We start from the raw sequence: 14,050 nt of genomic DNA, 5'->3' as shown, positions 1-14,050 counted from the left end.
TTTGTGGTGTTGGTTATCTAAAACGTACGATAACCTCACAGATAACCCCGAGGACTCGCCCATTCTGGACCCTGAATGGCTCCATCCTGCGCAGCTGATTGGGCCCAACAGGCCGAGCTGGGACTAGACTAAATCTAGGGCCGGTGTCAGTCTAGGATTAGCGTGCCTCGGGATTTGGCCATTCCCCATTCCAAAACGGTCCAAAGAGGAAGCAGATCCTTTTCTCCCTCTATCTGAATGAACCTCGACGGTATTCCCGGCTGTCTTGCGGTCTGTATCGCGTCTCGATCAGGGGAATATTTAAGGGACGTCTCCCTTGATATTTCTTGCTTTTACCCTACTTGCAGTCTACGCAGACTACGCAGAGTATCGTTGAAGTTGAGTCGAGTGGACGCAAATCATGGCAGGTACGTAGATAATGACCGGTTCTCTTTTCTTCCTTGGCTTGGCACGTTTTTTTCCTCTTTTGTTTGACTCTGTTGATTTTTTTCTTCCCTCTCTTTTACTTGTACACGCTGCTACATCTATGGTACATATCTGTCATTCTTTTATCTTTTGTACCGATTTGGGGATTGCTTTATTGGAGCCTGGGGGGGGTCTGATTTGTATCTTGTATCGCGGTGGTTTCTACTCCGCTTGAAGTTGATGGATTGAGTCATTCGTCTGCTTTTCCCTTTTCCTTCCTTTTCCTTCCTTTTCACTGGGACTCGAGAGATGGCTTCTATGCAACTACCAAAATCTCTACTGCGTCCTATTCTATCTGAAAGCATTGTCTCGCGACACCTCCAACGCCACTCCTGTCATCACACCCCGCTCTCTACCTTCATAAAACCTACAACACACAGACAAACCCAAACTAACAACATGTCAACCACTCCGCCCAAATCAACAGACAAACTCCAATCAGGTCTTGAATACAACAAATCCCACTGGGCCCCTTCTTACGCCGAAAAATTCGCTTCCCTAGGAAATGGCCAACAGCCCCAAATCCTCTGGATAGGATGTTCCGACTCTCGCTGCCCCGAGACCACCATCCTCGGCCTGAATCCAGGTGACGTCTTTGTGCATCGCAATATTGCGAATATCATCCATGAAGGAGATCTCAGTTCTTCATGCGTGATTGATTTTGCCGTGGGTGCGCTCAAAGTGCAGCAAATCGTTATATGTGGTCATACCTCTTGTGGGGGGGTAAATGCTGCATTGGGGGATTCTAAATTGGGGGTATTGGATACCTGGTTATTGCCCCTACGGAAACTGCGAGCTCAAAATTTGGGGACGCTGGAGAAATTGGATAAGAAGAGTGCGGTTTCGAAATTGGCTGAACTCAATGTTTTGGACGGGATGGCCAAAATTAAGGAAAAGTCGGTGGTTTTGGAGGCGATGGAGCAGAGGGGGTTGAAGGTTTCCGGGCTGGTTTATGATGTTGCCACGGGCTTGTTGAGGACTGTTGATGGGGATGAGGAGTCGCAGGAGGAGATTAAGGCACGGTTGACGGCATTCAAGACTGCTTAATCTTTTTCTCCAGGAAGAAGGGAGATACATACGATAGAGTACATTTTGGTACATTTTTGAATTGTTTATAACAAGCGAGCTCTAAATACAAGAGACGGACAAGTATATAAATACAGCCAAATCCCTAACAATATCGACAAGAATTGAATCAAGACCAGCGTGGCAAAACACCTCCGCCTTTCCCGCCAAGGTCTTCTTCAGTGTGGAATAAAAAGCAACATCCCGAGACAGACCTGGTGAAAATCTCTGATCAACCAAACACTGCTCAGGAATCCAACCCAAAGCCCGATCAAATTCAATGCTGCTATCATCGGCTCGGGACTTGTGGCAGGTGACTCTGGAGAATTAACCGCCACAGAGTCACGTAGTGTCAAAGTTCTTCACAAGTCCCCTGAGATCCACAGTTTCGATTGGCATCGAAATCGAAGTGGTCTCTCTGGAGGAGACGTGAGCAGATGGCGAAACCCTGCTTGATGATCCCACAAAACATTCGCGCGGAGAGGAAGAATATCCGATATTGGTCAAGGAAGTGTAGCGCGCCTTTCCCATCATCCATCCGACATGATCTGCGTAGTACTTCTCAGTGCGTAGTGTATCTGTCGGAGTGGAAAGGTCTGGAGGTAGGTCGTTGAAATACGCACACATTGCAAGGGCAATAATGAATAGCGTAGGTAGGAACATGCGCATTGAAGTCCATGCATTGGTTCGGAATGTGTGGTGTAGTGCCTTGTCGTATTGTTCCGCAAAGTTCAGAGTCTGGCTGTCCTCGGCGCTCTCGTGAGACACAGGAAGCTGATCGGATCTGATATCCTCGAACTGGTCACCCGTGGGACCTTCCTCAGCGACTGAAGCAGTGTAGACAGTCTCAATCTTGGAGAATCCATAGTTGACCTTGCCGGATTGCATACTGGTTTGCTGAACATTAGGCGAAATATTATAAATAGTTTTAATCCCGGGCAATCCATAGTCAAACTTGGTCGCTTGAGTACTATCTTCTTGATCAACCGTGGTGCATTCGTCAGCGGGCGAATCAGTGTAAACAGGAATCTCACCCTAGGGGGCTCGTAGTCAAGCACGGGGGGCTCTTTGGCTGGCTAGACTATGTGCGCTCTCAGACTCCAGCGGGCTTTCGTCAACAACTGTCGGTACGTGATCAACCTGGCTCAACTGTATACAGACAGTGAAGCACCGGTGATATCAGACTCGGGTAGATCTTGATCTACCTCCACCCGGTGCAGCTTGGTCTGCCAGATCAATCGCAATCATTTCACTCCACCTGAAGTCTGGACAGTCTCAGACTCGAATGTGGGCCTTTGTCGATATGATATCGCCTGCCTGATCTGCACCCTCGTCTTCTACCATAATAGGACTCAAAAAGCGATCAGATGTGGTGAGACCAGCGATCTCGACATTGTCGTGGCCACCCGCGAGCTCTATTTCAACAGTAGATACTGTGATGGCGTTCATTCTCTATCCTAAGAGGTAACTAGTCGAACAAAAACTAAGCACGAGGAAAAAAAGGAAAGGAGCACGCTCAGCCGCGGGCAGAGATCACTTTTGTATGTGTGCGTACGGCTCTCGTCGGAGCCTAATCGGGAAATTGTGAAGACAAAGAGATATCCCGATTTGGAACTCCCTAGGGCTTAGGGCTCCGACAAGGAGCCAACGCGATACAGCTGCCAGGCCCGTCACAGATACCACGTCGCAATCTTCAGCTCCTGATACGACTCCCAGTTCAACCTCAATCTGGTCAGCACCTTCGCCAACGGGAGGTGTCATCTTAGAAATCTGTCGTGGCACTATCGGCCTTCAATTCCACGTCCTCCCAGACGATTTCTTCGTCGGAGAGTTCATCACCCTCATAGCAGGGGGTCGTGAAGGAATTCTGCGATTCTGTAACGGGAGCTTCAGACTTTGACGTGCTGGAATCTGGCTCGACTCTGAAGCCCTGATCATCTTCAGGCTCCTCTTCGACAGTAGGTGACCTGTTGTTCTCAGACTGTGGGATGGCATGGTCTGCTGAAACATCTTCTTGTTCCACTATGTGTCAACCTTGTCAGCTACAGATTCCTCATCGACAGAAGGCGCCACGTAGCGGCTGTCCGATTTAGCAGACTCTATCGTGGCGGTTTCCGTATCATACAGGCATAACGCCGCTGTAGCCCGAACAAAGCTGCTTTACCTCTGGAATGTCGGCCCGCGTTGCCAGGAAATTGTCAACCTCGTCTGCATACAACTCCGATTCGTTGTGGAGAATCTGCAGAGCGCCGGCCATGACACTGTCGCTGTCTGCTGTTGGAACTTGTGCTGGCACGACGACGTCAGTCTGGTAATCCATTATTGCTTCTGGTTCGGCAATAGGAGTCTCAAACTCTGACACGAAGTTATCGGACTCCATTGTCGTGACAATGGATTCGACACCGTGAGCCTGACAACACCCAACTCCCTGTCGATTAGCAGTATTTGTCATGTAGCTATCCTCTGGCACAACGCTAGTAAAGTTAACCATGGTGGGCTCGGTTACATGACTTGGTCGGCTAACCCATGTGCTTCCAGAATAGGATTTTCAGATTCTGACATGATAATGTCAATCTATTGACTTGGTAGCTCCTGTTCCACGATCATAGAAACCCCAGGCCTTGGCACAGAGGATTCAAACGTGAAATCATTCGCGAGTCCAAAGCCATGAAACTATCAGCCTGGTTCTGCTCCAGCTCGTTCTCCTCTGGGATAGACGGCAAATACTGCTGCTCCGGCTGTGGTGCGACGTGGCCGATTTCTGGAGGCGCCGCACTATCTTGCTGTCCGAAAACGCTGAGATATGAAGCGAGACCGGGGAATCCCTGTTTCCAGGCAAATGCCTCGAATTCTTCAGGATTGACCAAACTCTCAAGGTCTTCGGAAAGTATGATATTGGGGTCCCGATCATGCCCAGCTTCCTTAATAATTCCGTCGTCGCCAGAAGGAACATTGTGAAGGGGAGCCACCTTTGTATCCTCGTGGCTTGGAACCTCGCCAGCAGCCTTTAGTTCTCGTGCCCGAAGCGATATCAACGGCCTTTTACGTGGATCGAACACAGCCTCTTCCCGATCTTTCAGTATGAAAACATGCTTAGGGCTAAAAATGCCCCACTCAGCGTCCTCTTGTATGAGGAAGGAGATCTTCCCAGAAATCTGTGGACAAATTGAGATGATTTGGGACAGATTCAGCGTGTACCAACCGTCGTTATCTTCGGTGAAGTATTGGGGAAGAGCGATTTCGACTGTCTAAATGCCGAGCACGACATTTGCAGTAGCGTCCAGTCTCAAGTCCCCATCCACGAGACAATGGTTTGGACTAGGAGTACGAAGATGCTTCCACACAGGGTGTTCCCTCTCAGCTCCTTCTTCACCATCGTTTCCACTCGAAGTCATCATCTTTTCCACGACTTCTTCGGCCGATATCCGCAGACCGTCGCCAAATTTTTTCTTGGGAGCAGACGAACGAGGTGTAGCAGAACTCCCTGATGAATCGGCATTCCCACCGGCTTTGCCTGAGATGCCTTGAATGTCGAATAATTCAAAATCAGAATCGACCTAGGTCCTTCATCTGGAAAGTCAGATATCGGGATAAAGGCATCCCCCGCGCCTTCGATGTCTTACAATCCAGGGTGTCTCCGGGATGAAGACGATCCATACCATCTATCTATGTGAGGCAAAAGGCCAGCGTTTCTCAGAAGGATCGACTGGGACCGCGCGTGACTAGACTAGAGACCGTGACTTTGACCATCACTGGCAGTGTGAAGCCGGGCTCCAGCGAGTAATCCATATCAAGCCATGTTACGGATATTGAAAAGTCGTGTGGTTGAAGAGGTGCAGATATTGCTGTGGTAGTTTTGCTGGAAGTAGCTAGCTCTATTAAATATTGAAAGTGTGTAAAAGAGGTATTCGAAAGAATGAAGATGTAAAAGGTAAAACGAAAAGTTGTCGAAGATGAAACTAAGAAAAAGAGGAGAAGGAAGAAGAAGAAGGGCGGAGAAACTCCTTTATTTATAGACAAAACAAACACTTTGTCCGTCGCATGAAACCTTTGTTAGTTTACAATTGTCATGGAAACTGTTGGCCATTGCCATGGTTGTTTCTATTGGAATTACATCTTTGTTGACGAAAGAACTGAGTTGACGGGTTTCCCTTCAATCAACCTTTGTCAGGCCAATATAATCCCATATCGAGGACTGTCCTCATACGACAGGCGTACCCTTTCGATACGCCAGATTTCTTCCCCAGCAAATCAAGTGCCTCGATACAATGATTCAAGCGTTCCGACAGGTTAGCAAGAAATGTCTCGTCCTGACTAGTATCCTCAATAGAACGGTCTAGGTTCTCGTTCGAAAGCCTGAGCAACAGCAGATTTCTCCATTCCAACAACGTCTCGCATGTCTCCGCAAACGCGATATGGATCACCGCGAATAGCGGATCAACAAGGAGTGGATGCTCGTAGTATGTACGACGTTGGCGAGTCAGGCCTTCTGTGGTCAATGAATTAGCAGCACGTGCCAAATCAGATATTGCGTAGATACTGTCCGTACGCAATTCCCCGGTGAGACCCGTTGACCGACGAAGGGAGCTTTTGATACTGTCTGAGCGGCCAGTTGCGTCTAAAACTTCAACCTCTGTTGCGAAAAGGAGAACACCAAGGTACCAGTGTGCCGCATGACCAAAGCATGACGCTTCTAGGTCAAATGGCGAGGTGGTAATTGACTCCATACAGGTTTTCATGTACGATGCACAAGCCCCGTTCCATTCGTGAAAGATTTCAAGGGTCTCCTGGATGTACGTTTCGAGGTTGCTGGTGAGAGCGTCTGCATGACGAGCGAGTCTTTGTAATTGTCCTAGCTTTCGCCATAATGAAGCCTTGAGATAGTGGGCCTTGAGAAACTGTCCGGCCTGTCCAATCGAATCTGGGCTCGACGATTGTAAAGCGCAACCACCCCGTGACCAACTGATATCTCCTTTTCCTTCAGTGATTTGTATAGTGCGATTCCATAACACAGCCGTTGTCTCATCATAAATAATGGCCAATTTCACCAATACACAAAAATCGGTAATGTCGTCGTCGTTAAAACCAATCAATGAATGTTCCAATCGTTCTGGGACCTGAAGGAGAGGTTGCATCTCCCTGTTCCAGAAAGACAAAGACTGCAGCGCTTTGTCTAAATGAGCCTTCCTCAAAGCCATACTCTCAGGGCTGTCATACAAATGTGGGCCATTTCGCACACCTTCGTGTCGAGAATCTGTTTCCGGATGATTCAAAGGACTTTGTGTCAAAGAAAAGATGATTCTTGCCAGGATTACTTCGAGACAATCCCAGTCGGCAAACCATTCAAGAGATCTTCGAGTTTCATGCCATAGAGTCTGAAAGAGTAGCGATTGAAAGTCGTTCACAGGGACAAACATCTCCCCAAATGCTTGTGAAGTTTCTGCTCTTTCGATACAGCTCGACTGGCTCGAAAACGTCATGACTGCTAACTTCAACACTCTGGTAGCCCTATGGCAGTGGTCTGAACCCGTGTGCTGTCTTATTAGAGCGGACGCTTTGTGATCAAGGCGTTGAACTCGGTCGTATAATGTATTATGAAGAGTCGGGTATTGAGAAATACCTGGAGGTTGATTGCTGAGAGTGGCCCATTTCGAGATTGTGCTCTCAAAGCTTGATACATATACGACGAGGAGCCGATCTGAAGTTACATCCCTACCGAGTGCTCGAGCGATTCTATCTTCATCGACCAGAGACTGTATATCCGGGTGGAGGAATAATTGTGTATTGGCCTCGCTCCCAGCCGATTGCACATTTTGCCCTGCTGGAGTTGAAGAATCCTGTCCTAGGCGGGCTGGTATATCGTGTACCAAAGGCACATCCCTCAAATACCTCCTCTTAATCGACTCCGGAAGCTGGCCACGTGTCCGCTGACGCAACCAGGTAAAAGTACAGGATTTTTTAGCCCTCTCACAAAGTGAGCATGCAAGCTGCTGTCCGCTTGATCTTTGTGGTTGAGTCGTCGTTGGAAAAGGGTTGATCCCTCGCTTTGCTGCATCACAGGCCCGGCGACCCTGGCGGCAGCGATCGCAACTGTGGAACTGTTTGCGCTTGTGCATTGTTCCAATTTGACAACGCTCATCAGTCTCCGCGTGTTAGGCTTACTTTGAGAAGTCATTTTGAGGGAATGGTGTGAAATGGAAAGTTGCATCTCTTGTTGTGCGGTTACATTTTCCTGTCGGTGAAGCCAATCATGTCTGATGCGGAGCCGAAATCTTAGCGTCAAAATGGTGCTCTCTCACCCACTTAAACACCTACTTTTGCAATCTCAAAATGGTATACTATTTTTTAACCCAGTGGAATTGGTTTATATTCCAACACCTTACGCAGAGTCAAGGGGATTGCATTGGTGGTGAGCGACTGAGTGTTGCGTAATAGTATCAGGAAATCAACTCATATAGAGAGTATTGCCCATTTTTGTAATAGTCAGAAGTCATTCCATGTCATTAGGACTGTTTTTGTTCTGTTGGTGTATTCCTCTAAGCCTGTGTTCTAGAACGTAAGATTTTGTAGTTTATTCAGAATCTTCGTCACTCCCAAGTAGTAACTCATTGGACATGAAGAGAACATCAATCTGTAAAAGTTTCAAGTCCGTCTCCATAGCCACAATGACTGAAATGTTCATCTAATGCTTCACCTTTAGTCGCCAAGAAGCAAGCTGAGTTTTGACTTGCATAGTCTCTTAAAGAGCCCCATTGCTTGCATTTACGTATCTGACCATCCCCTACTATAGTGGTCCCAAACGTGTATAGAGGCGTTGAGTCTGCGTTGCACATGATCATCTAACAGAGAGTTGGCATAATTAACTAGCTTCTGGAAAGTAATATGCGACGTACTTGCAGCAAAGAGTCAAAGCAATGATCCAGATGTCGTGCCTGATGATTCGATAACGAGACAGGAGATTCCAGACTTGCTTTGAACATCCGCCTCATCATCTGTAGGCAATGAACCTCATGGTATGCTTCCAGCAGATATACCGCTTGACTGCTATTATTGGGCCGAGGCATGGTCTCGGGCCAATTCTGAGATTTGGCCCATTCCCTGTCAACAGCGATCATACCGTGAGTCCATACTATGGAATCCCACATCGCATCTTGAACAGTCTGATCCTCAGAGCTGTAGTCCGTATTCCACCGGAATGGTTTGTATTGCGTGGGAAGGTTGGGGGTAATTGCGTAGTTCGGTGGTGCTTCGTCGTGGTGATCTCCTTCATGAAATGTGCAAGCTCCTCTGTTCCCGGAAAGGAAGACACTGCTCCAGAAGATATTGGAGAATATCAACAGGATCGTGATAGTGTACAAAAAAAGAGATTGTCGTTTTGCTAGGATGCTATACGTCGACTCTCTACCAGAAGGTTCATCCTCGTGTATATCCGGTGGGTTCTCGTCATCTGTTTGACTCAGCGGGTTGTACGATTCTGCTCCCTTGGTCATTTTTGAAGAACATGAACCCTAACCAGGGTGTGAGAAGGGTCGAATAGCGAAGTCAAGGTTGTTACATAGGCACTGTTGATGAGAAGAAAGATGATTCACGGAAAACGGCCGTGTAGTTAATAATTACAGAAGTATACCATAATGAAACATTGTAAGGATTCTTCAACGTCGTATCGACCAGCATGACGCGGGATCATCACATATAACGACTTTAAGAGCAAATCATAGCGTTGTATTGGCACAATCAGAACTTCTAAATAAGCTAATAAGCAGCTAGTAAATAAGCTAGTAAGCAAGCTAGCAAGTGAGTTATTAAGAATTAACTATCAAAGACTGGAAATACAACGATCACTACTGCCAGCTGTATCGCACTAAGCATGCAGCTTGTTGGCCACACAACAGTAGATAACAAAAACTATGACAGACCTATTTGCAGACAGTATTCATAGAAAATGTTCATTATATGTATAAAATCAAGTGACTACCCAGGACAAGGCACTTTCTCAGGTAACCCTAAATTTCCTCAGGACCACGTTCAACTACAATGCCTAAAAGCAAATCTCCGATTTCTGAGCTATTTTTACCATTTTCATGTGGATATTTGATCCGGGGTTCCTGGTTTAAACGATTCAGGGCGAAAAAAATATCAATGGCAATGAAAGTGAAGTGTCTTCACTTCCGAAGGGATTCTTCGTTACTCTGGCCTTCAGGGGCTGGTACGAGTAACAACAAATTTGAGCCAGATCACCCCAAGGTCACAGCAAGTGTTCTTTCTTCGGCATTTAAATAACTCCAATCATGATCCCGTATACGGATATTCAAACCTCTCCCTCAACGCTGCGTACATCTGTGGAACCTTGAGAATTTCAGGCCTAATCCAACGGCGGTGCTTCAAAGCAACGTCTGCTCGAACCAGAGGCTCAACTCACAGACCCTGTTCCACTGTTCCTCATACAATTCCCTTCTTGTCTTGTAGTATTCCAACTTAATCTCCCACGTCTCTATATCTTACTCCCAGGACCGTTGAACACATCCGTCCTCTGTTATTGTCGCGGCTCCCGCTCCCGCTTCATGACCAGCAGGAGGATGATCTTTGCATTGTTCTTAATTGCGAAGACGCGGGGGAGTTGGTAGCTCAGGTTTTTTAAGCAATTTTTCTTTCCCGTCTACGTAGTAGAATTCCGAACCGCCAACTATCTCAGAACATCGCCGCCCTCCACGTGACCGTCATTGCTACGTATCAGCGCAGCTTTTGGTCTAGTTAGTAAGTCTCAATATCATTTACTTTGCTTCTGAGCTGCGTTGACATGCGACATGCCGTTTCTCTCTTCGCTGACGTATTAGTCTTAAGAGCCCTGTAGCTACAATCATTTTTAGCTTATGTTCTATGTCCTTTGAAAGTGGGCACGACTGTTGTCCCAAAAATTCGAACATCTCTCGCACGAATACATCCTGCCATTGGGATGGAATATGAGGCGAAATAAAGAAATCGTTGCTAAAGTTCCTCAAATGGCCCAAGCTTGGATCGCTTAGGTATCTGTCTTGAAACCCAAGGTAACCAAGCCGTTTCAGATCCTAGATATATAGACCGAGACAGTCCGGAGGATGTTGATTCCGTTCGGAGTCTGGATAAGAGGGACGGTACCAATAATCCCAATACCGTTCCCTGAATTTGGTATCTATCTTGTTTATGCAGTATCTGGTCTGACCATCACATATACCTCCACGACCCTCTGCTGGCCTCGGGGTATGAATTCTCCAGTACGAGTTCTCTCTGAATACAGTCGACGATGTGCATTTCTGAAGACGGTATTCTACAGGCTGGCCGTCTGTAAACGGTACATTAAACGCGAATCCTCGGAAGCACCGAAGAAATCATAAGTAGTGGCCAGTACACACTTCATCTCTTCAATTTCATGGGATACAAGTAATCTGTCGCTACCGCTCCAACGTGGTCCAATACGTGGATCGATAGATCTAATTGCTGCACGATATAGAGTTAAAATCGTCTGTGCCTGGCGCCTGGTGGGGACAGGTTACCTGAATATTCCAATAATGAAATGCTGATTGCTCTTGTATGTGCTCCTATCAACGAGGATACCACGTCACAAAAATAACATAAGTCTGTCCAATTTCCAATCAATAACCCTAAGACATTCTCAGAAGCCGTCTGCCCTTGTGGCGCCTTCCTATGCTGTGACCAAGATGGATCGGGTCATATCATCGTCGTCGATTGGACTCCAGACGACTACTTATTCCATCCCAACAGTAGCAGCAGCAATATGGCCGTTCACCTGCTCAGTCCTTCAAGGGGCAAGCCTGGAGGGCACCGTGTATTCAATCATTAAAGGAGAAGATTTTCGCGCCAAGAACCAGCATCTCTCTCAGAGAGATTGAAAATATCCATACCAGGACAAACCACTGGAGCACTGAAAGATGGAAGCGAACTCTTATTTCGAAGATTTTTCATACTGACTGGAATGCTTTGTGTCACATTATATTAGACAGGTTCGTGTCTGGATTATGAAGGGCAATGTTTAAGAGGGTTGCTATATGTATTATACCACTCGCCACCTACAAACGGATGGAAAGTTAGAACAGACAAACCCTAAGTTGAAAGCAAGACACTTCGCTATCATCTGACAAACATAGTTGGTCCCAGCTGGTGGAAGAATGGCTATCCATGCTCACCCACATTCCGAACTCCTCTCCATCGCATCATAGAGAGTAGCATCAGCCCTAAAGCAGAATGCTACTACTTCACGAACATAGGTAAGGTGATATTTTCATGTAAATAGTAAAATCCCAGCTTTTATCTTAATCAAACAGTCCAATCAATCAAATCCCCATACGGAAACTCTGTAATCGACTGAAAATCGTCCAATAAATCATCCCACGAAACATTCATAAACAAATCCATCTGCTGCTGCTGTTGCTCCTCCACAACTCCCTCCATATTTTCCGTAACCTCCTCTGCAGCAACGGCATCAGCAGACTGAATAAGCGCATCAACTCTCCTCCTCGCCCTCTTCATCAATTTCTTCAACATAGCCTTCTTGGACCTCGTACCGGGATCCGTTTGCTTATTCCGATAATGGCCCACGACGTCTTCCATCAACGGCCACGCACGTTTCAGGAGTGTCACGTCAGTGGTCACGAAACATTCCTTAATAGCAAGAAGGATCAATGGCCATTGAGGGCTAATATACCACCTAAACCCTTCCCCACGAACATCGCCATGTATACGAGGGATATTTTCCAGATTTTTGAGACAGTGTTCAAGTAAACAGGTGGACTGAGGCGAAGTACTTGTTTGAGTAGCTCGTCTGAAGATCAGCTGTGTAGATGAGACCAGGTTTTGAGATGACCAGTAAATGAGCCAGGAGTAATTGCTCTCGTCTGGATTGCAGTGTCGGGTAAGTGGTAAGACTTTATCCTTGAAGTGGTTCAGGACCTCTTCACGAGCGGCGTACTCGCCGCGAGGGATATAATATAGTCGTCGTGTACATGCTTGCAGATTGTAGGTTATGAGCGCGAAAGTTAAATCTGTCACATCGTCACGTTCGGGAAGACCAGCGCCTGTAAACGAGACGTTGAAATCCGAGTCATTCACATTCCGTGGGAGGGTGAATTGTGTCATTTCTATGGGAATCAGGGGCTGCGAGTCAGGATCAAAACATGTTTGTACGTCTAGTAGACACATTGTGAACCAGAGTCGTTTCCGCATCTGTTGGTTGAAGAATGTTTCTGATGGGCCCAGGGATTCGACGTGCAGGTTGAGCGCTTGAGCGACCCGAACTGCTGTTGCTAGTAATGTCCAGACAGCGCGGGTCTTATCATGAGTACGAGTAGCGGCCTATACATGTCAGTAACGGCGCAATTCAAACACATTTTGACGAGCTCACCAGGTAAATAACAAAAGCCTGAAGAACCATCATATCAGTAGTCCGCATCAAATCAACCCTCTCCAGCGCCATCTCACACGCCGTTTGATACTCTGGTAAAACGTCTATTCGACCGCATTGGAATAAATCTCGACATTGACGATCCGTCATACTTGTAACCGCTGCATAAAAGACAGCCATATCAAGCGCATTCTCAGCTTCACGAGAACTCTTTGAGATTGAATATGGGATTCCGTCAGAAAAGTGTCGTTTCAACGAAGGCCGATGCAATATCTTAATAATACGGTCGAATTGGTCCAGATAAATATCACACAGCGTAGTTGTGACAGCTGGAGATGGTCGCATCAATAATGAATGCGGCAGGGCATGTCCCAATCGTGCTAACGACAACCCCATAAACGGCGAATAAGTTCGATGCCTTTCCGGGCGCAAATGCGCTCTTTCCTGCTGCTGCTCGGAATGCTCCTCATCCTCATCCTCATCATCCTCCTCCTCCTCATCATCTTCCGTATCCTCACTCGCTAATCCCCGAGACTCTCGAATCTCATTAATCACATTAGCCCAGAACTGCGACACCATCGGTTTAGGCCTGAACCCATTAGCACCCTGTAAAGGATCACTAGAAATCTCCTTATCCATCACGGCACTCCCTCTCATCGCCGGCGAAGAACCAGAACCATCCTTCCCCGCAGATTCACTCAGCGCAACATTAACAAGCGCCTCAAGTCTATCAATCTTCTCCCTCAATGCATCGCGACTACTACTACTCCTCCTCCTCCTACTACTAGCAGTTGATTTGGTAATATGTCGACCTCTAGGTAACCGTTTGCGTCGAATAGACTCGCATTTGACGCCAGCCCTTTGACAGTTCGTGCATGGGTCCAGTTTGTCGCATTTGATTTTGCGGCGGCGGCAGAATTCGCAGCTGAGTGTTGGGAGGGAGATGTTTGGTGTATGATGGGTATTGGGGGTGGAAGATGACGAGGCCATATTCTTTTCTGATAGGCGATGTGGAGGATTGAGTGTGGCTGGTTTATATGGTTGTAGATATAGATCATCGTGTCACCTGATTCCGCATACAGCAACATCAAGAGTCATAGCACAAGAAATCAGCATAGCTATAGA

General features: G+C 47.0%; 6 protein-coding genes across 7 annotated transcripts, besides 3 other annotated features; 1 reads left to right on the top strand and 5 right to left on the bottom strand.

The window, feature by feature from the left end:
* Positions 1-239: 239 nt before the first annotated feature.
* TSTA_077490 (carbonic anhydrase Nce103, putative) lies at positions 240-1,717 on the top strand. 2 transcript variants are annotated; one of them, XM_002341734.1, is made up of 2 exons: positions 240-407; positions 893-1,717. In XM_002341734.1, exons 1-2 carry the CDS (start codon positions 401-403, stop codon positions 1,510-1,512), a joined length of 627 nt encoding a protein of 208 aa, XP_002341775.1. In that variant the 5' UTR covers positions 240-400; the 3' UTR covers positions 1,513-1,717. The 2 variants fall into 2 exon arrangements, with proteins under 2 accessions (XP_002341775.1, XP_002341774.1); XM_002341733.1 differs by lacking the exon at positions 240-407 and having other exon boundaries at positions 619-1,717.
* A 155-nt stretch (positions 1,718-1,872) lies between these two features.
* On the bottom strand, positions 1,873-2,418 carry TSTA_077480 (uncharacterized protein; the record flags this gene model as incomplete). The annotated part of the gene is made up of 2 exons (XM_002341732.1): positions 1,873-2,126; positions 2,154-2,418. 2 exons carry the CDS (start codon positions 2,416-2,418, stop codon positions 1,873-1,875), a joined length of 519 nt encoding a protein of 172 aa, XP_002341773.1.
* Positions 2,419-3,292: 874 nt separating this feature from the next.
* Positions 3,293-4,021, bottom strand: TSTA_077470 (uncharacterized protein; the record flags this gene model as incomplete). Its single annotated transcript, XM_002341731.1, has 2 exons — positions 3,293-3,511; positions 3,656-4,021. 2 exons carry the CDS (start codon positions 4,019-4,021, stop codon positions 3,293-3,295), a joined length of 585 nt encoding a protein of 194 aa, XP_002341772.1.
* Positions 4,022-4,133: 112 nt separating this feature from the next.
* TSTA_077460 (uncharacterized protein) lies at positions 4,134-5,192 on the bottom strand (the record flags this gene model as incomplete). The annotated part of the gene is made up of 3 exons (XM_002341730.1): positions 4,134-4,774; positions 4,859-5,087; positions 5,154-5,192. The coding sequence occupies 3 exons, from the start codon at positions 5,190-5,192 to the stop codon at positions 4,134-4,136; spliced, it is 909 nt and encodes a 302-aa protein (XP_002341771.1).
* Positions 5,193-5,479: 287 nt separating this feature from the next.
* Positions 5,480-5,521: a sequence feature (CT-rich).
* Positions 5,522-5,523: 2 nt separating this feature from the next.
* Positions 5,524-7,705, bottom strand: TSTA_077450 (C6 transcription factor AlcR; the record flags this gene model as incomplete). The annotated part of the gene is made up of 2 exons (XM_002341729.1): positions 5,524-7,457; positions 7,502-7,705. 2 exons carry the CDS (start codon positions 7,703-7,705, stop codon positions 5,688-5,690), a joined length of 1,974 nt encoding a protein of 657 aa, XP_002341770.1. The 3' UTR covers positions 5,524-5,687.
* A 1,570-nt stretch (positions 7,706-9,275) lies between these two features.
* Positions 9,276-9,329: a microsatellite.
* A 2,303-nt stretch (positions 9,330-11,632) lies between these two features.
* TSTA_077440 (C6 transcription factor, putative) lies at positions 11,633-13,915 on the bottom strand (the record flags this gene model as incomplete). The annotated part of the gene is made up of 2 exons (XM_002341728.1): positions 11,633-12,876; positions 12,926-13,915. The coding sequence occupies 2 exons, from the start codon at positions 13,913-13,915 to the stop codon at positions 11,842-11,844; spliced, it is 2,025 nt and encodes a 674-aa protein (XP_002341769.1). The 3' UTR covers positions 11,633-11,841.
* Positions 13,388-13,433: a sequence feature (GA-rich).
* Positions 13,916-14,050: the final 135 nt, after the last annotated feature.

Source organism: Talaromyces stipitatus, genomic scaffold (assembly GCF_000003125.1).
Source record: "Talaromyces stipitatus ATCC 10500 scf_1105507295523 genomic scaffold, whole genome shotgun sequence".
In the NCBI taxonomy this organism is placed as follows: Eukaryota; Fungi; Ascomycota; class Eurotiomycetes; order Eurotiales; family Trichocomaceae; genus Talaromyces; species Talaromyces stipitatus.
The sequence above is the reverse complement of the archived record's forward strand: the minus strand, read 5'-3'. Positions and strand labels throughout refer to the sequence as shown.